The following is a 23,813-nucleotide window of genomic DNA, read 5'->3' on the forward strand; positions in this document are numbered from 1 at the left end:
GAGCCGCAGGGTGTGCTGACTTTCGTTGTTACTTGGCATTAATTTATCAATGAAAGCCGTTGATTACACAGTTAACTCACCTCACCTGGTTTCTTGGGTCGGAATCGGTTGCTTATTTTAAGGTGGAGACGAAAGCCAGCACACCCAGCACATACCTGGTGCAGTGGGTAGCACTGCCGCCTCACAGCAAGGGGCCAGTCGTGTGTAGGTGTAGAGCCCTACGATGGTCACCACGGCTTGAATCTGCCCTTTGGCAAACCGTGACATGAATAATGGAAACTATTTCCTTGTAGAATTGTCCCATAATCATGTTTGTCATTAGATCTCCAGCTCCATTTCACTATGGATAGGAAATCCTTTCTGCCATCATTCTACTTAATAGTTATCTCACATTACAATGAAGGTATTTGGCTTTGTCCCCCACTGTTCACTCTGAACAATATGGGATATGCAATTTGTTTTAAGTACATTGTTTTTAATGGCTGTTATTGTAACTCTGTAAATGTTTTTATTTTTTTATTTTATTGTTTCAAATTGTTTAAATTAGGGATATGTTATGGCCCCCTGCTCTGTGCTACTTATTCTGGCAGGTACGAGTATTTCTGTAACTGCTGATCTCCTGAGATTTTCATCCGCAACAGTCTCTTGAGTTTACTTAGAATGGTGTGAAAAACAAACAAACATTCAGTAATCGGCAGTTCTGCGGACGGAAATGGCTTGAGGATGAGTGAGGTAATGGAGAAGGGCCAGACTGGTCTAAGCTGACAGGAAGGTGACAGTAATGCAAATAACTGTACATAACATCAGTGAACAGATCTCTGACACACAATGCGTCAAACCTCTAAGTGGATAGACTACAGCAGCAGAAGACCTAATACGTCTAATAAATACCTAATAAAGTGCTCACTGAGTGTATATTGTCAAATAGAAGATGCAAAATATGTAACTGAGGTGAAGGGTATAGCTTATTAAAGTACAGAACCGTATAAACATATTTACACTTCCACAATGAGGCAACATAAATGTAGTACAGTAATATGTATGTGAAAATAGCAGTGTATAACAATATGTGGAAAGTTCTACATTAGATGTAGAACTGACATTACATCACTACTGACATTAGATCAATTATTGCAATTTATTACATACACAAAAAAAGATTACAATGTTATATACAGAGCCATCTGTAATGTTTAGGACAAAGACATATTTTTTTATTTGGCTCTGTACTCCAATTTTAGATTTGTAATCAAAAATGCATATTCTCAGCAAATATTGAAGGGCATGTTTACAGACTTTGGTTTCACCATATTGAAATTACAGTGTGTTTTCTACATAGTAACAATACACACCATATTTTTCTAGGCTTTTTCTTGCCTTTGGTTTGTATTATTGTCATTAAACACGAGGGCCAGAGTTGTTCCAATGAATGTCAAGGAAGCCATTATGAGACTGAAAAATTTAAATAAAAAGTCTGTAATGTCTGTTTTGTTATGCCAAACCTTAGGTGTAACAAAATCAACTGTTTGGAACACCATTAAGGAGAGAGAACATGTAATGGGGCATAGGGCATGGCAAGCCAAGTAAGACCTCTACAGCTGATGGCTGAAGAATTCTCATCATAATGAAGAAAAATCCCCAAACATGTGTCCAACCGATCAGAAACACCCTTCAGGAGGCAGGCGTGGATGTGTCAGAGACTACTGTCCACAGAAGACTACAGTCATGTCTCAGTGGGTCACAGACTTCAACCAGTCATGCATACAGAAAATATGCAGTAAACATGACTGTAATTTACATCACATAAATATGTCCCAAACATTATGCTGCCCTGAAATGGGGGATTATGTATAAAAAGTGCTGTGAAACCAGAATGCATAAAAATACCCTTTAATAAAATATGAGAACTTGCACTTTGAATTGTTTGTTTATGAATATAAAACTGTGGTGTACTGAGCTAAATTAATGTTTTTGTCCCAAGCATTACGGAGGGCATTGCATATTACAATTCTTATGAACATATAAACACAACAACTGCAACAAAAATATAAATGAATAACTATATATTGTTGTTTGTAACAATATTAGCACGGTGGATATGCACAGGTATTAAAGGAGACTGGGCTTGGGACTGGGGCAGTTGGAATAGCCAGGGCAGGAGGGAAGGTGATAACTGGCACGCACACAGCCTATCACCCGACAGTCAGATGCTGCCACAACTGCTGGGTCTCCTGAAGTACTGGTATTGTTTTCCGATTTTGCCAAGAACTTCACAGACCTCTTCGGAAGTATATCTGCAGCCTACCTGGGAGAAAATATACACGCCTCCACATGCTGATCACCTGGAGATCAAAGTAACATTAGTTATGAAATGTATGAAAGTAACCAAGACACCTGTACTAATTATATTGTGTGCCTAATTATACTGTAATGCCTGGCATTAACAGAACAATAAGTATATGTATTTACTGTACATTCATATAATTTAAGGTAACATGGGTGTAGATATTGTACAATATAATTATTGTGGAAACTGCTCTATTATTTAAGTACTTAACTACATAATATGGGCAAGTTAACAACAACAACAACAACAACAACAACAACAATAATAATATATAAATGGAAAATAAAGGAACATACAAGATGTCTGAATGACAGTAAGTTAGGCCTATGTCAATAAACAATTGGCATTGGCGCTACTTATTGCTTTTACAATAGCAGTGAAATAAGAGCAACAATAATTTTATGTCTAAACCTTCATGAATCAAACGTGTATACAAATTGTCAATACTATCAATGACGGTGATATTTTAAACCGTAATGTGATAGCATGTTAATGTAGCTGGCTACGACATTGAGAAACAGACATGCAGAGACATTATCCAGTTTACCTGTAATTTTCCCACATTAAAAAACGAATAATTGGAACAATAACAATAATACATCGCAGTAACTGATTAAACTACAGGCAATTTTATTGAAAATATTGTGGGAATACCTCAACAACATAAATATCATTCGAGGACCCGTTAATAGTAAAATAATTATCTAGATAGACTTACCGAAAAGTGCGTCGGAGCCCAAAAGTTAAGGAAAGTTAAGCTTAACTATCCGCGGCTTCCGCGCGCGCCGCGGCAGAAGGAGGTCCTGGGTCCGAATCCTGGGTCCGAATCCCCGTCGGCCAGTGGAGATTCTTAAAAACCTGAGCTTAATAAATTGTGTTTTGATGGAGGTTTCCGTATCAAAAATGGCAGTGTTATCTTAAGTCAGTGATATCACATATACACAGGGAATGATTCAAACACACTTGTCCATGTGAAATGGAATTGAATATAAACTAAATGGTGAGTTTTTCCTTTTGCAGCCATGAGCAGGTCCATTAGACACTGTAGTTTTCAGATGATTAGAATGAGAAGCCTTGTGTTTATTTCTGTTAATACTGGGATAGCTGTAGAAGGACACTTTCTACTTCATCTCTTTTATCACTGTGAGATTTTTCCAGTGCAGCTGTGAATCTTTTTCATCATATTTTCATCACTGATTTATTCTACCAAACTAAATTTGGACCAAACTCCCTCTGGTCAGTGCTGTGGCCAGTTTTGAGCTGCCTTGCGGGCTACTTCAAACAGGCAACACTGGCCAGGTCTGGTTTAATACCAGCCTGTAGTTTCCTCTCTTATTATACGGGAGCGCTTCTATATCAGCAGCAACAGCAGCACTGTTTCCTCCTTGTGGTTGGAGAGTGGAATGTGTAATCTGTACATACATGACATTCAAGACATTTCACGACCCAATCTCTGGTCCAGTAAATATTACTTAATTGCAATTTGCATATATCAATCGGTGCATAGGGCGGCACGGATGGTTCAGTGGGTAGCACTACCACCTCACAGCAAGGAGGTCCTGGGCTCGAATCCCCGTCGGCTGGGGCCTCTCTGTGCGGAGTTTGCATGTTCTCCCTGTGTCTGCGTGGGTTTCCTCCGGGTACTCCGGTTTCCTCCCACAGTCCAAAGACATGCAGGTTAGGCTGATTGGAGAGTCTAAATTGCCCGTAGGTATGAGTGTGTGAGTGAATGGTGTGTGAGCCCTGCGATGGACTGGCAACCTGTCCAGGGTGTATTCCTGCCTTTCGCCCAATGTATGCTGGGATAGGCTCCAGCCCCCCTGCAACCCTGTTCAGGATAAGCGGGTTCAGATAATGGATGGATGGAATCTGTGCATATATTCCTTGTGTTTCTAAAATGGTGATAGAGCCCCCTTCTTGAACGTACTTCTTTAGAGGTGATGAAAAGTGTGTTTTTCCAATGAGAATGAAATAAAATGGTTCTTAAGAGGAAGGTTTGGATGTGTCAACATTAACATTAAAGAAATTGTATAGGTTAGAGGACATGAGATCTTCTAGAGGCAGCTAAATTCAGAAATATAATGGACAAATGAGCACATATCCCTCCACCAGGTGCAATGGTCGGGATGGAGCCCCTTCCTTTATGTGATCTGAGACAAGCTGCTTCTGACCCATTCCAGTGTCTGAAGCCTCTCGGCTGGGACGTGTTCGGGGGCTCGGGACCCCCTGGTGGTGCCCTCCTGCTGGGGCGGACTGTGGCAGCCGACGCGCCCCGTCCTGGAGGGACCGAAGTGACCGGGCGTTGGTCCTCCAGGTCTTCAGGGAAGATGGCCGAGTGGAGGAGGGTGCTGTTACCGGATTGGTTGGCTCCTGATCTTGGACTGGAGTTTGGATTTGGATTGGACTAGTCGCTGAGGACTCTTATTTTTAAAAATATTTTTTTGTTGAGTAGATTTTGTCAAGTGATGTACAGCAAGTGCTATTGGTTTTGATGGATGCCCATGATGGCCTATTGTTGTTATGTTCATAAATAATCCTGTTTCTCAAGTAATTTTACATATCATGTATATAGTACAAAGTAGGAAGCTAGATTAGGTGCTCAGGATAATTATGATTTTAAATGCTGTATCTCAAGTGTGTTTTTTCACATGAAGAGATAAAGGTGGATCTTAAGACAAGATGTTTAGATGTGCTGACATTAACATTGAGAGAAAGCACATTAAATGTTGGAATATGAGAGTTATTATTGAACAGCATAGTTCACTGTTTTAGAGCAGAGCCCCTCAGTGTCTCGGGTCAGTGCTCCCCCCTCAGCACCTGCAGTAGGTCCCAGCTGCAGCAGTGCAGTCTCTGTGCAGTCTGACTGAGGGAGGTTTTTGTACGGCTCTGTATCACTGTGTGGTCACTATGACAGTAATAATCTCCTGCATCTTCAGCCTGGACTCCAGTGATTTTCAGTGTAAACTGAGTCCCAGATCCACTCCCACTGAAATGATCAGGAATCCCAGACTCTCGTGTTGTCGCAAACTTAATCTAAAGTTTAGGAGCCTGACCAGGTTTCTGCAGGTACCAGTGGAGAAAGTGGCCATAGCTTTGGTTGGAGAAAACACTCTGACTGACTGTACAGCTGATAGAGACAGTCTCTCCCTGCTGAACAGCCTGAGCTGATGGAGACTGAGTCACAACTATATCTGCCATTGATTCTGAAAAGAAAAACAAGGAAATGTAGGTCAATGGATAATAGTATTATAAATTAACACTGTTAAATTCTGACATATTTGAATATACAATCATGGCACTGTTGTGACAGAGTTGTATTGTAAAAAGCAAGCAAATAAAATTTTAAATGTCACCAAAATCCCAAGCTATATCGTATCTGTCTCACCCTGTACAAAGAGTCCCAGCATCACCAGCAGTAGAAAGACTGACATCATCATAATGCTGTCTGTATCAGTGTCTGTGAAAGGACTGGACAGTCACTGATCAGTACTGGGGGTCTTAAAGTGTGTGGAGCAGTGAGGCAGGACAGGTATGCAAAGCCCCTTCCTCTATACAAATCCTGTCACACACAGTTAGAGGAGCTCTGATGTGTGAACAGCAGTGGGTCTATAGAGGGCTGGGACATGTGCACTGTTCACTGCTATTTTGACCTATTGTGATGCAGGGACTGGATGCCCCACCCAGCTGTGCTCTCTTTTCTCTCTCTTGTGACCTGTGACCTCTCCCAGTTCCCCGTGTCTGCAGGACCATGGACAGCAGACGCAGGCCAGAGTGGAGCAGGCTGGAAAGCATCCTGTAATTATAGCAGTTATTCAGTGATTGGGAGCAGGATGAACAGCATCCTGTAATTACAGCAGTTATTCAGTGATTGGGAGCAGGATGAACAGCATCCTGTAATTACAGCAGTTATTCAGTGATTGGGAGCAGGTTGAACAGCATCCTGTAATTACACCAGGGAGCAGCCCAGACAGAGCTCTGTGATTACACCAGTTACTCAACACCTGGGAGCAGCCCAGACAGAGCTCTGTGATTACACCAGTTACTCAACACCTGGGAGCAGCTGTCCTCCAGGAGTGACTCCAGCAGCACTTAGAGGCTCCCCACCGCCAGATAAAAGGGCCACTGCCCACAGCCTGGGGACCTCAATGTGGGACTCATCATTATTTGACTCATTCATATTTAAATATTATTTTATCTTCTTTAATATCAAAGATTAGGACAAATGTTGAATGAACACAGGATTGAGTCCCCATTTGAAATGAATGAAATAGTGAGTATGTTTGTTTTAACCATTGGAAAACTGGCCTGAAAGTAGACAGAAACACTGTTTTGTTTGTCTTGTTGCCCCATCATTACATCAAGGAAAACAGTCGCTTTAAACAGACTTTAAAAATCCAATCTATTCTGTTTCCACTTTTGCTCCAGTTTGGTCACAGTAGCACCGTCAGGATTCAACACCAGATGGTAACTTTCACTTTCATATCAGTGTTATTACCTCAGGAGAAACAGTGCTACTGCTCAAAGCACAATTCAAAATGAGGTTCAAGTGGCCATTGGCTCAAGACTGCTTTTTTAAGTTGTCACAATGAGGTCTGTTGAAGATTAAGAAAAAGACAAAAAGATAAAAAGTCTGTAAGTCCATAAGTCTGTGGCTATCCATGCTGCTGAATGTCTCTGGGGTGGGGAAAAAGCAGGAATCCATGATCACGTCCAAAGAGGAGGTGAATCTGCTCGTCTCCCACCACTACCCCAGTCACAATCAGAATTATACACAAAATATGAGTTTAGGTATGTTTAATATGAATGATTCAGCTTTCAGAATACCATCGTAATGGTCGTTTCAAAATTCTCCAGTCGGGGACTTACGAACACTGCACAGTCTGTACAACAGGCAGGTTTTTGTACAACCAGCTAATCATACCCAATTACTGTGGTGGACTTTCGGTGGCGGGACCAAACTGGAAATCGGCATTAAGTTTCTACTCTCCTTTCAAGATTTTCCGCAAAAATAGTTGGAGATTCGATCAGTTGTTATACACAAATTTCGCTGACGGTTTTTGCGAATTGCTAGCATTCTATATTTCACATTATCTTATTACAAGCAAGTCAGTCGTGAAACTAGACAGAACAAAAAACTTGAATTTGAAAAGCTCAAGAGAGTAGGATACATGTTTGTAGGATATGGCTACATAAAAAGCTTCGGGTATACTGTTACATTATAAATGGTTGACTTAAAATCTGCGTGAAGTCAGAATGAAAAAGTCGTAGGACGGCAGTGTCTCTTGAGCAAGAGGTTTTTGTACGGCTGGTGAATGAGTATGTATCACTGTGGTGGACTTTCGGTGGCGGAACAAAACTGTCAGTTGGACGTAAGTAATTTCTCTTTCAGATATATCCATATCGATGTTTGTGCTTTCGTTTTAAACATATTGTCATTTTACGATGTTAGATTTCGTTAATCAACTTTTTAACAATTATCGCGATGCTGAAATAACAGGAATCCTTGTAAGATTAGCCATTGATTTAAAATTATTTTAAATCTTACCCACAGAAACGCTCAGTAGAGTTGAGTACATCTGGGTATGGTGCATAAAATCGAAGAAAATGTTACGCATTTTTACAAGCAAATGATTGACTCGTTTGAAAAGCGGCGTGAAGTTGCACTTGAACAGGCATAGGACGGCAGTGTCTTTTCAGCAAGAGGTTTTTGTACGGCTGGTGAATGAGTCTGTTCACTCGGGTTCACTTTCGGTAGCGGAACAAAACTGCCAATTGGAAGTAGCCTAAATCATCTTTCAGAAAGACTATCGATATTTTTACTGTATTTTTTAAAATATAGTCCTAATGCAAGTTTCCGACGTTTGATGTTGGTTTGATTATTTTAATTAGCTTGGAAATTTAAACTAGCCCACTAGATTCAAACAGTGTTTTTAGCTATCGCATTGATGTTTAGAATACAGTCCTGAATGAACTTTATTCCGTGCAGTACTAAATTAATGGCATTGGTTCATTCGGTGGAATAAAAGCGGCTCTGTAGCAGTTTGAAGTTCAGCCAGATGTTATTTGCGTCACATTAATGAAATACGATAAGTCATGATATAGCCTATCAATCATAACCGGAAAACTTTGAATTCTAATAAAATGCCGAAGACTGTAGTTCTGTAGTCCCAGGCTCATGTCATAACGTTCCGTAGCTACTCGACGCCATTGTGTTGAATAAAACAAATTGAAGAAGAGAAATGTCAATGTACTGAAGATTTTTGCTGAATTGGTTAATCATTTGAAAACATTTTTCATGATATTGTCGGATTTAGTGCGTATTTATTTAGTAAATGAGTCGGACCACAAATGAACCTTATTCTGTAGGTTTTCAGAGAGTAATACCATTATGTATAGATATATTATTTTGTAATCATAAAGTATAGATTGTAAGGATATTGCAATAAAATGTCTGACAGCTTGAGCTGCAAAAGCAAAATGCTACTGTAACTACTAAAAAATAGTTTTGTTGTGGTGATGAATTTTTCATTGTAAAGTGCAGTCACAGGTTCTGGTAATAATGGAATCCAAGTAGATAGAACCTTAAAACATGTCAATGTGATTTATGCTGTACAAGATGAAGCAAATCAGGATAAATGATCTTCAGCCACTGCCTATGAGTAACACCTGACATTCTCTGTGTCTGAGTCATGTCTCATTGTAAGGACAGAATGATTGACACATGGGGGTGTGTCCACTCTCTGACCTCACGTCTCTCTGTGTCTCCCAGGTGACACAGTTCCCACCCTCACAGTCCTGCCCCCCTCCAGTGTGGAGCTGAAGCAGGGAAAGGCCACACTGGTGTGTCTGGCCAACAAGGGCTTCCCCTCAGACTGGACTCTGCGCTGGAAAGTGGACGGTACCAGTAGGAGCTTGGGCGTGGCCGGGAGTGTGGGGGTCCTGGGGAAGGACGGCCTGTACAGCTGGAGCAGCTCCCTGACTCTCAGTGAGAACGACTGGGTGAAGGCAGGGTCACTGACCTGTGAGGCCACAAAGGGCTCCCTGTCTGCCCCCCCTCAGACACTGAGGAGAGCCCACTGTTCTTAGTAGGCCGGGTGGAGGCCCAGCTCACACACTCTGGTCACACTGTTTTTACCCTGTTCTGCCCTCAGCCTCTCTGCTCCTTACTGCTGTCACACTGAGCTGAGCCTGTGTGTGAATCCTTCCCCCAGCCTGAGCTTTCAGTGCTAATATCTGACATGTGCTCTGCTTGTGCTCTTCAACAAATATGCCTTCTTATTTGTGTTTGTGTGGTTTTGAGAATAGCTGTTAGATCAATATCATTGACATAATAAAGACTCTTTGAAGAACTACTGTGTCTCTGGATTTTGTTATAAAAATAGATGTTTGCGCTTCTGATGGTCCTGTGGTTTTTGGGCTGCACTTTGTCTGATTAAATCATAATTATTTTCTTGCAACTGAAAACACTTTTTCAAAATACCCCAAAATGTATATGAGATGATAATGATGAATATAGAACACAATCTATAGAAATGTCATTTGGCAAAGAATGTGGGTCCACAACATACTTATAACCGTATTCATTATATTATTTATGCATAACTTGATGCATTGTCTAATTGTTATTGGTTTATACTGATCATAGTGGACTTGGCCTGAGACTAGATGGAGGTGATAAGAGACTGTGTGTGAAAGAACTGATCTGGAATCAGTTTATAGTGCTCTAGTTGGAGGTGATAAGAGACTGTATGTGAAAGAACTGATCTGAAATCAGTTTATAGTGCTCTCACACAGAGACTAGATGGAGGTGATAAGAGACTGTGTGTGAAAGAACTGATCTGGAATCAGTTGAGGAGGGGCAGTCCCAGCTCTGGAGGCCTGCTGAGAGGAGCAGTGATGTGTGCAGCGTGCTCAGAGCAGTTCTGTACAGCAGGATGTGTGCTCAGCTCACACTAACCCCCTGGGGACGGCCCAGACACCTGGCCACAGTGCTGCTCTATTCTGAGATTGAGTCAGTCCCACTGAGGGACAGCAGAACCAGCCTGCCCCTCCTGCACATGCAAATCTGAGTTTCACCCCACAGCCCAAAATACCCACCACTGAGAGCTGTTTGAACATGAGAGGGTGGAGGGGTAATTGCTGGAGTGGAACTAGAATAATGTGTGGTAGTACCTTAGACCTGCTTGTCTGTGAATCTCCTTATAAAGATTTCCCAGCAGAGTGAATTTATCATTTTAATTCATGTCTTTTTTCCTACAGAAACACATTGAGGTACTACATCATGCTTTTAAGTGAAAAGTACATGTTTTCAAGAGCAATCAAGTCAAAATAATTATTAAAATTTAAACACAAAGATGAACTAAACATACAGAAAATAGTCAAGGTATGATAACAATAGTCATGATAAACGATTAAATTAATATCTAATGTATATGAAATTTTCCATCTGCATTTAACATCGTACAAAACCTGCATTCTGAGGTATTATATTCATTATTTTATGTCATTGTGCTGCAGAGAAAGAGTTTTGTTTTATTTGTCTTAGTGCACTTCTGTAATATGCATGCGCATAAAACTTTAGATACATAAAACTTCAGATACATGGATGTCAGAACAGAAGGCACTGAGATAAATATATCAATAAACAATACACATTTACATTTTCAATTTTGTAATTTGGCAGATGCTTTTAATCCAAGGTGATTTCCAAGTGCGTGAATTCAACAGGTTAAAGCATCAAATCCATAAATAGCAAAAAACTTTTTTCTAATTAAGGGTTAGTGTTAGACAAGAGGGATATCAGAAGGGGAGGGAGGAAATCAGGAGGGAGGACAAAGGTATAGTCTGAAAAGGTGTGTTTTTAGTCTGCATCAAAATATGATGAGGGATTTTGTCAATCCACCACTGGGGAACCAGAACGGAAAACAGGCATGAACGTGCAGCTTGACCACCAGGTGCTGGTAGTGAGGGAACCACAAGGCGACCAGAGCTGGCAGACCGGTGTGGTCTTGCTGGGGTGTAGGCAGCAATTAAAGATTGTATGTAAAGTGGGGCAGTTGCCTTAGCAGCCTAGAATGCCAACACTAGTGCCTTGATGCGTGCAGCAATAGGCAGCCAGTGGAGGCCAATGAGGAGTGGGGTGGCGTGAGCCGACCTGGGCTGACTGGTGATCAGGCGGGCTGCAGCATTCTGGACCAGCTGGAGGGGCTTGATGGCACAAGCTGGGAGACTGGCCAGGAGGAAGTTGCAGCAGTCCAGATGGGAGATAACCAGCTCCTAGGCTAGAAGAAGGGTGGCTTTCTCTGTCTAGAGATGACGGATACGGCAATTACTATGAAATTACTTTAAAATCAATTCAGATATTTTTAAATACAATACATAGACAAAAAAAAATGTCAACATTAATTAAAACAACTATAGTCAGATTCAATGAGATTCAATCTTAGGTTCTGAAAGTGTCTTAAAGGCACTAAGAAGTCCAATTTAAAAGTTTTTTGCAGCTCTTTCCTAATATGGTAATAGTAATGGACTTTATCCAAAGCACGTTGCAATTGACACCTCTCATTCACCCTTGCACACACACACACACAGTCACGATAACTGGCCTCCATGCAAGTCAACAAGGCACCAATGTTGTGGGAGCAATTGGGGATTCGGTGTCTTGCTCAGGAACACTTTGACACACCAAGAGAGGGAATCGAACCGGCAACCGACTGCCAAATGATCTACTGTCCTACTGTCACCCCATGTAGCTGAAGCTTTTTATCCAAAGGGACTTACAGTTGATTGGGGACAATCCCCCCTGGAGCAAGGTGAGGTTATGGGCTTGGTGGTTAAACATGGAGCAATGTGAGGTTATGGACTTGGTGGTTAAACCTGGAGCAATGTGAGGTTATGGGCTTGGTGGATAAACCTGAAGCAATGTGAGGTTATGGGCTTGGTGGTTAAACCCGGGGCTTGAAACTCCAGCCTTCCAGGTCCCAGTCATCTCCCTTAGTCACCAGGCTACAGGCTGCCCCTGTGTTATGAGCAGCACATAACCAGAAACAATCTGTCCTAGGATGCTGCATCCCATCCATGAAGATTCCTCACGTTTTAACCAAACTTAAATCTGTTCTGGTCATCTTTGAATCCGTGCCTTAAATATAGTGCAGGTGTGTAACTGCTTCATGACGAGAAATCCGTTTTTAACAGCATGTTACTTTGTCATAGAATTCTATTCAGGCTATACATCTTGTGTATCAAGGATGTGTAACTACTATTTACTGGCTCTTTTGTATGACACAACGACACTATGACTATTTTCAACTATTTTTACAAAAATCATGACCACAGTGAAGCAGGACAGGTATGCAAAGCCCCTTCTTCTATACAAATCCTCTCACACACAGTTAGAGGAGCTCTGATGTGTGAACAGCAGTGCTTCTATAGATACAAAGTTAATTTTCTGTACTCACTGAATCTTTTCTGAAATTGTATTGCACTGATAAAGATATGTCATTCAACCTGGTTGATTGCATTTGGGCTTAGATATGTGCCTAAACGTATGTCGAATAAATAATTGTGTTGTTTGTTCTAATGGAGGTTTCAGTTTCAGAAATGAGAAAGTCAGTAATATCACACATGCACAGGTAATCATTCAAACACAGGATATCCATGTGAAATAATGTGAAGTAGAGCAATGTAACAATGATTGTTTGTGTCACCATGAGCAGGTCTTTCCATCACATTAGACACTGTAGTTTTCAGATGATGAGAATGAGAAGCCTTGTGTTAACAGAGGGAATACTGGCATCACTGTAGAAGGACACTTTCTCCTCTCTACACTCTACTATTTTCTCCAGTCCAGCTTAGGAACTTTTTCCATCATATTTTCATCAGTGACTTATTATGTTCGATCAAATTTACCAATTAATGTAATTCCTGCAATGTCCTCCATCACTTGGTGAGAGCACTGAAAAGCTACTTCTCCCATACAGCACATTCTCCCAGCAACCCCTTCTTTACCCACACTGCAGTTCACTCACTCAAATGCAGTGCCATTGGAGGGCGGTACATCCTGTCCAGCTAATACAGGCAGCCTGCAGACAGACTGCAGATGAGAAAGGCTCTTGTGTGATAAGACAGGGCAAACTGAGCTGATTGACACCCTCCCACTGATCAGTTCTGTGGTCAATTCTGTGCTCCCTTGTGGGGCTCCCTTGTGGTGCTGCTTCAAACAGTCAGCACTGGTCAGGTCTGAGTTTAACACCAGACTGTTTCCTCACTCTGATTATCCTGTAGTGCTTTTACATCAGGAGCAACAGTACCAATCGGTCTCCCTCCGGTGGTTGGAGAGTGTAATGGCAGCTTGTGTGACGTCTGGAGAGAGAGCGCTCTGGAAGCAGAACCCAAAGAACACTGATTTAATGAGGATTTTGGAGGGATCATGTGGTCAATCCTGCATTGCTGTCTCAAATTTGTCAAAAAACGTCCTGATATTTGTATTCAATAACCATGAAAATTCCTTAAATTATGATGATGGCTTAAAAACTATACATTTCACTCACCCCAACCGAAGAAAAGGACAGACCCTTTGACATAAATACCCTTTGATGCATCAATGTATTTATACAGCCAAGGATGAAAATGAAGTTTTTAGAGAACATGGATGTGAATATGGTCTTTGGGAAAGACCAGGAGGAACAGTGTCAGAGTGTGGAGAACATTCCTCCCTCCCCGTGGTCTCTGTCAGAGTGTGGAGAACATTCCTCCCTCCCTGTGGTCTCTGTCAGAGTGTGGAGAACATTCCTCCCTCCCTGTGGTCTCTGTCAGAGTGTGGAGAACATTCCTCCCTCCCTGTGGTCTCTGTCAGAGTGTAGAGAACAATCCTCCCTCCCTGTGGTCTCTGTCAGAGAGTGGAGAACATTCCTCCCTCCCTGTGGTCTCTGTCAGAGTGTGGAGAACATTCCTCCCTCCCTGTGGTCTCTGTCAAAGAGTGGAGAACATTCCTCCCTCCCTGTGGTCTCTGTCAGAGAGTGGAGAACAATCCTCCCTCCCTGTGGTCTCTGTCAGGGGAAATTATATCTGAGGTGAGCTGCACTTGCATCACTGAACAAATGCAGGACTCATTGTTGAAATACAAGTTTTCTCTGCACACTGAACTCTGTTGACTTCTCTGAATCACCTCAATAATCTTTGAATGGTCTGTAGATGTCAGCTAATTCCTATTTAAGGTTCTGGGAATGTATACAAATAATAAAAATATATATTTTTCAAGAGAAGAAAAAGAAAATTGCACTTAGGATGACGGTTATCTTTTTGTTGAGAACAGCCCTTCCTGCGTCTTTTACTTGTTATGGATTTGATGCTTTTAACTTGTGGAAGAACCTATGCACTTGTAAATTGCTTTGGATTAAAAGTGTGTGCGAAATGACAAAAAAGGAAAAAAAAATCAAAAATAAATATATTATCCAGGAAACGTACAGGATCCCCTCATCAAATTTAAGGTAACAATGACCAACATGAAAAAACCTGTTTTGTATCAAATTATGATTTAACCCTGTTGAAACCTCTAATAGAGTATGCACAAAAATGATCATCAAAATATGTACTCTGTTTTAGAGAAAATGAACCAAATTTCTCATCATGTCTCAAATGTTTTTTGTTTTTTAAATGAGACGTTTTAAACATACTAAAAAAATTGACCTTTAGAAGAAGATTGTCATTTACATTGAGATAAAGTGCATTAAATTTGAGAATATGGGAGTTATTATTGCATAAAGTACTTCAGTGTTTTAGAGCAGAGCCCTTCAGTGTCTCGGGTCAGTGCTCCCCCCTCAGTACCTGCAGTAGGTCCCAGCTGCAGCAGTGCAGTCTCTGTGCAGTGTGACTGAGGGAGGTTTTTGTACGGCTCTGTATCACTGTGTGAACACCCAGCTACCACTGATGTAATGTGCACTCTGACAATAATAATCTCCTGTATCTTCAGCCTGGACTCCAGTGATTTTCAGTGTAAACTGAGTTCCAGATCCACTCCCACTGAAACGATCAGGAATCCCAGACGGGCGTGTTGTGACTAAGTAAACCAGAAGTTTGGGAGCCTGACCAGGTTTCTGCAGGTACCAGCTGAGCCTCTGGCCATAGGAGTCGCTACGAACACTCTGACTGACTCTACAGCTGATAGAGACAGTGTCTCCCTGCTGAACTGCCTGAGCTGATGGAGACTGAGTCAGAACTATATCTGCCATTGATTCTGGAAAACAAAACATGGAAATGTAGGTCAATGGATAATAGTATTATAAAATAACACTGTTACATCCTTGCATATTTTAATAGACAATCATGGCACTGTTGTGAAAAGAGTTGTATTGTATAAAGCAAGCACCCAAGTTAAAAAGTATCTGTCTCACCCTGTACAATGACTCCCAGCATCAGCAGCAGTAGAAAGACTGACATCATCATAATGCTGCCTGTGTCAGTGTCTGTGAAAGGACTGGACAGTCACTGATCAGTACTGGGGGTCTTAAAGTGTGTGGAGCAGTGAGGCAGGACAGGTATGCAAAGCCCCTTCCTCTATACAAATTCTGTCACACACAGTTAGAGGAGCTCTGATGTGTGAACAGCAGTGGGTCTATAGAGGGCTGGGACATGTGCACTGTTCACTGCTATTTTTAACCACATACAATGTTAATGTTAACTTTTCTGAAATTGTACTGCACTTATATAGAAAAATAATCATTCAACCTGGTTGATTGCATTTGGGCTAAAATTAAACGTGTGTTTTAACATATGTCTAATAAACTCTTATGTTATTTGTTCTGATGAAGGTTTGAGTTTCAACCCATTCTTTACCCACACTGCAGTTCACTCACTCAGCACTGGTCAGGTCTGAGTTTAACACCAGACTATAGTTTCCTCTCTCGGATTATTGTGTAGTGCTTTTACATCAGAAGCACTCTGTCTCCCTCCGCTGGTTGTAGAGTGTAATGGCAGCTCGTGTGGTGTATGGAGAAAGAGCTCTGGAAGCAGAACCCAAAGTGGGTCCTCTACAGCTGAACAACACTGAATTCTGGAGGATTTGGGATTTGAGAGGAAGCACATGCTATTTACATTACTTATTAAAATTTGCCCAAAATTAAACTGGAAATAATCTTCAATAACCATGCAAATTCCCCCTAAAACTTGACTGTAAAAAATAATATTTTTCCTTACCCCTATATCTAATAAAAAGGAAGGGAGAAATAGACGTTTGCATTTAACACAACCAAGGGTGAATGTGACGTTTCTGAATTCACTGGAAGGGGGAACATTACTCCATCCCTGTGGACAACATCATATCTGGACTCAGCTGCACTTAAGTTGATAAACAAGTCTTTTATTCACTGCTGAGTTGCAACATTTCTCTACATCCAGGAACCAGTGGGCCAGATAAAAGGGCCACTGCCCAGAGACTTCTGCCCTGTACCTTGCTTGTCTACTTGTATTTTTCGTTTGTCTTCTGTATACTCAATAACATCATAGGTCAAGACATTAAAATAAAAAGAAAACATTAAAATGATGAGCTCTTCTCGTGATGGCCGAGTGATTAATTAGATGGATTGGCTCCTCAAGATTTTTTTTTTTGCTCCCTCTTCTTGACAAGTCTCCAGAATTTAATCTCCAGATTTAATTGTGGTACCAGGGCTCTCTAATGAAGCGTAGAGCACGTGGCATTCAGGACTGTTTTGACTTTTCGGGGACATTTCGACGGCAGTCAACAGAACATAACACTCCACAGTCTCAACCAGCCTTTCATGACACTAGCCGTTAATATCCTCCACTTGTCATTCATCAGGACTAATGCAAATCTTTGTTATAAGAATCTTTATCACAATTTTAGGAGGCAATAAAGTTATGTTTGGTGGTATGGCTCTGTTCTGGAAGCCCTCCTGGCCCTCCATACAAGCAGGGATGGATCAGACCGCAAGGAGGTTTGCTTGATCCTTGGATGTGGGAGGAAACCGGAGTACCCAGAGGTTTCCGGGACCTTCTTGCTGTGAGGTGACAGTGCTATTCACTGGACCACCGTGCTGCCCATATGTGATAGTCTATTAAACACGAGGGAGGAGCAGGGGTGTAGGGGGTTTAGACTAGCGGTCTGTAGTGAGCATACATGGTTTACACTAGCAGTCTGTAGTGAGCATACCTAGTTTACACTAGAGGTCTGTAGTGAGCATACATGGTTTACACTAGCAGTCTGTAGTGAGCATACATGGTTTACACTAGCAGTCTGTAGTGAGCATACCTAGTTTACACTAGAGGTCTGTAGTGAGCATACATGGTTTACACTAGCAGTCTGTAGTGAGCATATATGGTTTACACTAGCAGTCTGTAGTGAGCATACATGGTTTACACAAGCAGTCTGTAGTGAGCATACATGGTTTACACTAGCAGTCTGTAGTGAGCATACATGGTTTACACTAGCAGTCTGTAGTGAGCATATATGGTTTACACTTGCAGTCTGTAGTGAGCATACATGGTTTACACTAGCAGTCTGTAGTGAGCATACATGGTTTACACTAGCAGTCTGTAGTGAGCATACAAGGCTTACACTAGCAGTCTGTAGTGAGCATACATGGTTTACACTAGCGGTCTGTAGTGAGCCTACATGGTTTACACTAGCAGTCTGTAGTGAGCATACATGGTTTATACTAGCAGTCTGTAGTGAGCAGAGTCACGGAGGGTCAGGAGTCATGCTAGCTTCCCCTGCTACCCCTCCCACCACCACAGGTACCAGAATCCATCCACCACGAACAACCAGGACACAGGGATGAATTAAGCAGAGTCATTACAATTTTTAATAAACAGTTGCATGACCGGGCAGCCACCCCACTCTGACACCCCAAAAGGGAGGGACGCAACTCGGCCCGTGCCACAGGTGCCAGACCGTCTCCACCTCCAAAAATAAAAAACAAAACCAAAAACGACTGCTCCTCATTCCTGCCGTCTGGAACCACCGAGGCCGAACGCTGTGGGTTTCCTGGATTGCAGTATCCTCCGGTCAGGGGAACAGGGCCACACTATGGAGAGGAGAAGGCACAGCACCAATTACCCCACTGTGGACTGGACAGAACGGGACACACTGGCGCTTGCGTTTGATGGCGGTGCACGTTCCTCACACCACTGGGGCTCCACTCCCGCTCACCTTCTGCCCAGCCCGGGGCTCGCCGGTTCACTCCAGCTGCCTTCTCTTCCATCTCACCATTCCACAGCCGTCACCATTTTTACATTTTTTACATTTTAGTCATTTGGCAGACGCTTTTAATCCAAAGCGATTTACAAGTGCAAACAAGTCATCACCGCCCCTCTTCACTCAGCCAGCGACACGGTCCCAGGTCTGCCGCCCCACTGCCGCACTCTCAATCACACCTCAAACAAATCCATTTACCCCCAAGCACAAACAAAAGAAAGATAAGTAAGAAATACAAAAGTTACGGCCAACAAAATCAAAAGGGGGGAAAAAACGTCCAAACCTTTTTAGAATAATGTGGATCTGAGCCTGTTCTCTCCCTAGCTGCCTGAACACCAACTGCCACAAACACCGCTCTTTTGTCCCTTTCCCTGTGTCAGAGGAAACCAGTGGCAGCTGTGTGAGTTAATCAACCGGGCGGAGCTGAGCAGACCAATTACCCCGGTCCACATCCCCTTGCGTGCTCTCAATGACCAATCAAGGGAAGTGCTCTCACCAAGCTGGTGGTGGTCCGCGGTCCTGGTTCTGGTTCCCGTTCTGCTTCCTCCTCTTCTGGGGGCTCCCTCCAGGCATCGCCCACCGGAAAGGCGCGCAGGTTGTTCCGTTGATCCGCTCCTCCTGATGTCCTTCAGGCTGGACCACATACACCGGCCACTCCGGCTGCAGCTGGAAGAAAACCAAAAACAGAAAGGGAGACCACCTTGGGGCCAGCTTAGTTAGCTCCCGGTGCATAAGTTAACATAACATAACACAATATAACAGAACATAAGGTAATGGTGAGAACAGGCCATTTCGCCCTGCAATGCTCGCCTTTTCCTACCCCTCCATTGTACCTACTGCCTAGTTTCGTTAAAAGCTGAACAGTATCTAACACTGTATCAAGCCTGGTCTTGAAAACCCCCAGTGTTTCTGCCTCCACTACATGTACTGGCAAGCTATTCCACACATTACCCACTCGCTGTGTGAAAAAATATTTCCTAATATCTCTACGGAATTTCTCCTTTGCCAAATTCCATTTGTGCCCTTTCGTTCTGATAACTGAACTCTCCTTGAAGAATCGCCTATCCCTGTGGGACTCCACTTCCCATAATACCCTGCTCGGATAAGGCCCCTCCTATTACTACTCTATCCTGTAGCCAATTCCAAATGCTTTTTGGAATACAAGTACCTGGTTCCCCCGGCAATAACGGCAAGGTCTTAAGCCAGCGATCGTACCTTGTCTGGTCCCGCTGTTGCTGGTGCCACACAGACTCCAGCACCTTGCAGTACACCCAAGACAAGGTACGATGGTGTGCCCACACCCACCCCTCCATGGCCTATCTCCTCGGGGTGGCCCACAAACTCCCCGTGGAGGTCAGAACAGCAGAGACTCTGACCACCTTCAAGCGCACACTGAAGACACACCTCTTCAAGCTGAAACTTTCCCCACCCCACTCTACCTCCCTGTAATTGTTTCTGTTCTCAATTGTGTGTCATTACTTGTCTTATAACTAGTTTGCTAGGATGATATTTGTGCTAGTTTGTTTGGCTATGTGAGCTGTTGATTGTTACGACATAAGTGTTTATTGTTCGATTGTGTTGTGCTTGATAAGAGTGTCTGCCAAATGCTAATGTAGTGTAATGCTATGTAATGTAATGTGTCTGGTTAAGTACTGTAATGTTATGTAATGTTATATAATGTGTCTGGTTAAGTAATGTTATGTTATGTAATGTTATATAATGTGTCTGGTTAAGTCATGTAATGTAATATCATGTCAGGTAATGTGCCTGGTTAAGGAATGTAATGTGCTGTTACCTGAAGGGGGCATAATCTATCACCATTTACAGATGATAGTTTCAGACCTGTATACGTTTTTTCATTCTCTCTGTACTTGGGCTCATCCCATTGCGCACTGGCGCACTGGCCAGATCTGTACAAAACGCTTCCAACTGCAGGTAGACTGTAGTACTCCAGTCCATGGGTGGGGGTGAATGGCTACACTGTCAACCAATCACCATGGAGAGCCTCAAATAATATCCTTCAAATGGCTAAGCTACCAGCTGATCAGCACAATGAACTCCAGATGACATCCTTCAAATACCTGCACTGCAATCATCAAGCAGGGCCTATAATAAGATCATCTGATTGGCTATTCCTCCAACCAATCACCACTCTGGACCCCAAGTGACATCCTCCGAATGACTAAACTTCCAGGAAATCACCAAGCAGGACCCCAAATGACATAATCTGAATGGCGCTTCTTATAGACAACCCTGCTAACACCACAGGGAATGCTACGATATGCAAGTTATCAAATAATTTCTGTAGCTGTTGGTTGACTTGTGGCTTATTGTAACGTTATGTCGTTTCTTAAAGGAGCACTGTCACACTTTTTTCAGCTGAGCTTATTTGGATTAAATGCTTAAATTATGTATGTAGGCATTTCCTATATAAAGGGGAAAACTTCAAAGGGCAAATGCCTTGAATCTCCAATGATTCACACACACGATATCCATATGAAATAATGTGAAGTAGAGCAATATAACGGTGAGTGTTTTCACATTATGAGCAGGTCCTTCCATCACATTAGACATTGAAATTTTCAGATGATTAGATTGAGAAGCCTAGTGTTAACAGAGGGTATACTGTGCTTACTGTAGAAGGACACTTTCTACTTCATCTCTCTAATTACTCTGATATTTTCTCCAGTGCAGCAGTCAAACCTTTTCATCATATTTTCATCATTGATTTATTGTAAGCCAGTCATAAGTAACATTTGGTCTCATGCGCTGGTCAGCTTGCTGACTTCCCCCTCCCGGAGCATGCATTGTTAGCCCCCACCTTTTGGCACACATGCCTGTGAGGGAGAGCTAGAGAAAAATTCTTAGAGGCGCCTTCTTGGGCCCTGGGGGCCCCCCTTTTCTCACATTCCTGACAGGTTAGAGTAGAATATAGAATATAGTAATGTTTGGTGTTATTCTGATTGGTTCAGTGCGACTGGTGTAATGGTCTAGTTTTTGTAACAGTCTACCGTTGATATCATAACCATTCAGGAGCCGAGGGGAAACTGGGCAAAAGCTGTCTCTGTAGAAGCCATTTGTTTTAGCTCCCTGACCAGTTTGGGAGTTAGTCTGTAAATTATAGATGGGTGACTCACTTTTAGGGTCAAGAACTAAGGCCTGGATTTCGGAGATAAGGAGAAGAAGAGGTCAGGAAGGGCTGCCATTTGTGAGGGGCCTGAGAGCTGGGGTTCCTGGTCAATGTTGTTTCGACTAAGGGAAAGATGTATGAGTGGTCCAAGGGCAGTTGGGTCATGGGAAAAGAATCCTCCAGAACATTGGTGACCTCCCTGTGACCCCATACCTGGTCACTTCCAAGGGGAAAGACTCCGGACAATGCCACAGTGCCCTCATTTGGGCACTGCTGCCATTACACCGGTGACTGTTCTCCTAGATTAAATATTCAAAACTGCTATTAAGATAGTAAATAGACCCGGTAACACCTTGAAAACATTGCCCATGTGATCCTTGTATTATTGCATTAAGTCTTATGTAATGGTAACAGGAATTGCATGTAAAATGGATAATCAGGAGGGAAGTTTCATGATAACTGCAACATAATAGCTGTAAGCGGGATATGGGGCAGGTCAATCCATATCCGACCCATGGCAAGGGACCCAGTATATTCTAAAACATAATTGTGCTCTGTTCTTGTACGGAGCATAATAATAACCCTACTAATGTTCTCCCAGCAACGCCAGAAGGACAAGCACGCAAAACCCCCTTCGGCCCTCGCTAAATTCCGTCATTGGGTTAGCGTGGGGTTTTACATTATTCTACCAAACTAAATAAAGACCAAACGAAATGTAGTCCTAATTTTGTTCAATCTGTGCATATATTCCTTGTGTTTATAAAATTGTGATAGAGCCTCCTTCTTGAATGTATTACTTTAGAGGTGATGAAACACATTTCTTTTGACCAATTCCTGTGTCTCAAGTATGTTTTTTTTCAATGAGAACTAAATTAAATGGTTCTTAAGAGGAAGGTTTGGATGTGTCAACATTAACATTCAAGAAAGTGTATAGGTTCGAGCATATGAGATCTTCTAGAGGCAGCTAAATTCAGAAATGTAACGGACAAATCAGCACATATCCATCCACCAGGTGCAATGCTGGGGATGGAGCCCCTTCCTTTATGTGATCAATGAGACAAGCTGCTTCTGACCCATTCCTGTGTCTGAAGCCTCTCGGCTGGGACGTGTTCGGGGCCTCGGGACCCCCTGGTGGTGCCCTCCTGCTGGGGCGGACTGTGGCAGCCGACGCGCCCCGTCCTGGAGGGACCGAAGTGACCGGGCGTTGGTCCTCCAGGTCTTCAGGGAAGATGGCCGAGTGGAGGAGGGTGCTGTTACCGGATTGGTTGGCTCCTGATCTTGGATTGGACTATGGACTGGAGTTTTTGACTTGGATTGGACAGGTCGCTGAGGACTCTTATTTTGATTTTTTTGTTGTTGTTGAGTACATTTTGTCAAGTGATGTACAGCAAGTGGTATTGGTTTTGATGGATGCCCATGATAGCCTATTGTTGTGTTGTTAATGAATTACTTTGAAATAATCCTGTGTCTCAAGTAATTTTACATATCATGTATATAATACAAAGTAGGAAGCTAGATTCGGTGCTCAGGATAATTATGTCTTTAAACGCTGTGTCTCAAGTGCATTCCTTCACATGAAGAGATAAAGGTGGATCTTAAGACAAGAGTTTTTATATTAAATGTTGGAATATGAGAGTTATTATTACACAACAAAGCTCAATGTTTTAGAGCAGAGCCCCTCAGTGTCTCGGGTCAGTGCCTCCCCCCTCAGCACCTGCAGTAGGTCCTAGCTGCAGCAGTGCAGTCTCTGTGCAGTCTGACTGAGGGAGGTTTTTGTACAGCTCTGTATCACTGTGTGAGCACCCCGCTACCACTGATGATATGTGCACTCTGACAGTAATAATCTCCTGCATCTTCAGCCTGGACTCCAGTGATTTTCAGTGTAAATTGAGTCCCAGATCCACTCCCACTGAAACGATCAGGAATCCCAGACTGGCGAGTTGTGGCATCATAAATCAGAAGTTTAGGAGCCTGACCAGGTTTCTGCAGGTACCAGCTCAGAGTAGAATCAAGCAAAACATTCTGACTGACTGTACAGCTGATAGAGACAGTGTGTCCCAGCTGAACAGCCTGAGCTGATGGAGACTGAGACACAACTATATCTGCCATTGATTCTGAAAAACAAA

At 42.6% G+C, this 23,813-nt stretch overlaps 1 protein-coding gene across 1 annotated transcript; it reads left to right on the top strand.

Annotated features, from left to right (window-relative positions):
* Positions 1–4,473: 4,473 nt before the first annotated feature.
* LOC133114146 (immunoglobulin lambda-like polypeptide 1) lies at positions 4,474–9,696 on the top strand. Its single transcript, XM_061223335.1, has 4 exons — positions 4,474–4,692; positions 6,092–6,142; positions 7,608–7,716; positions 9,117–9,696. Exons 1-4 carry the CDS (start codon positions 4,474–4,476, stop codon positions 9,431–9,433), a joined length of 696 nt encoding a protein of 231 aa, XP_061079319.1. The 3' UTR covers positions 9,434–9,696.
* Positions 9,697–23,813: the final 14,117 nt, after the last annotated feature.

The sequence above is a fragment of the Conger conger genome, chromosome 16 (genome assembly GCF_963514075.1).
Source record: "Conger conger chromosome 16, fConCon1.1, whole genome shotgun sequence".
NCBI lineage: Eukaryota > Metazoa > Chordata > Actinopteri > Anguilliformes > Congridae > Conger > Conger conger.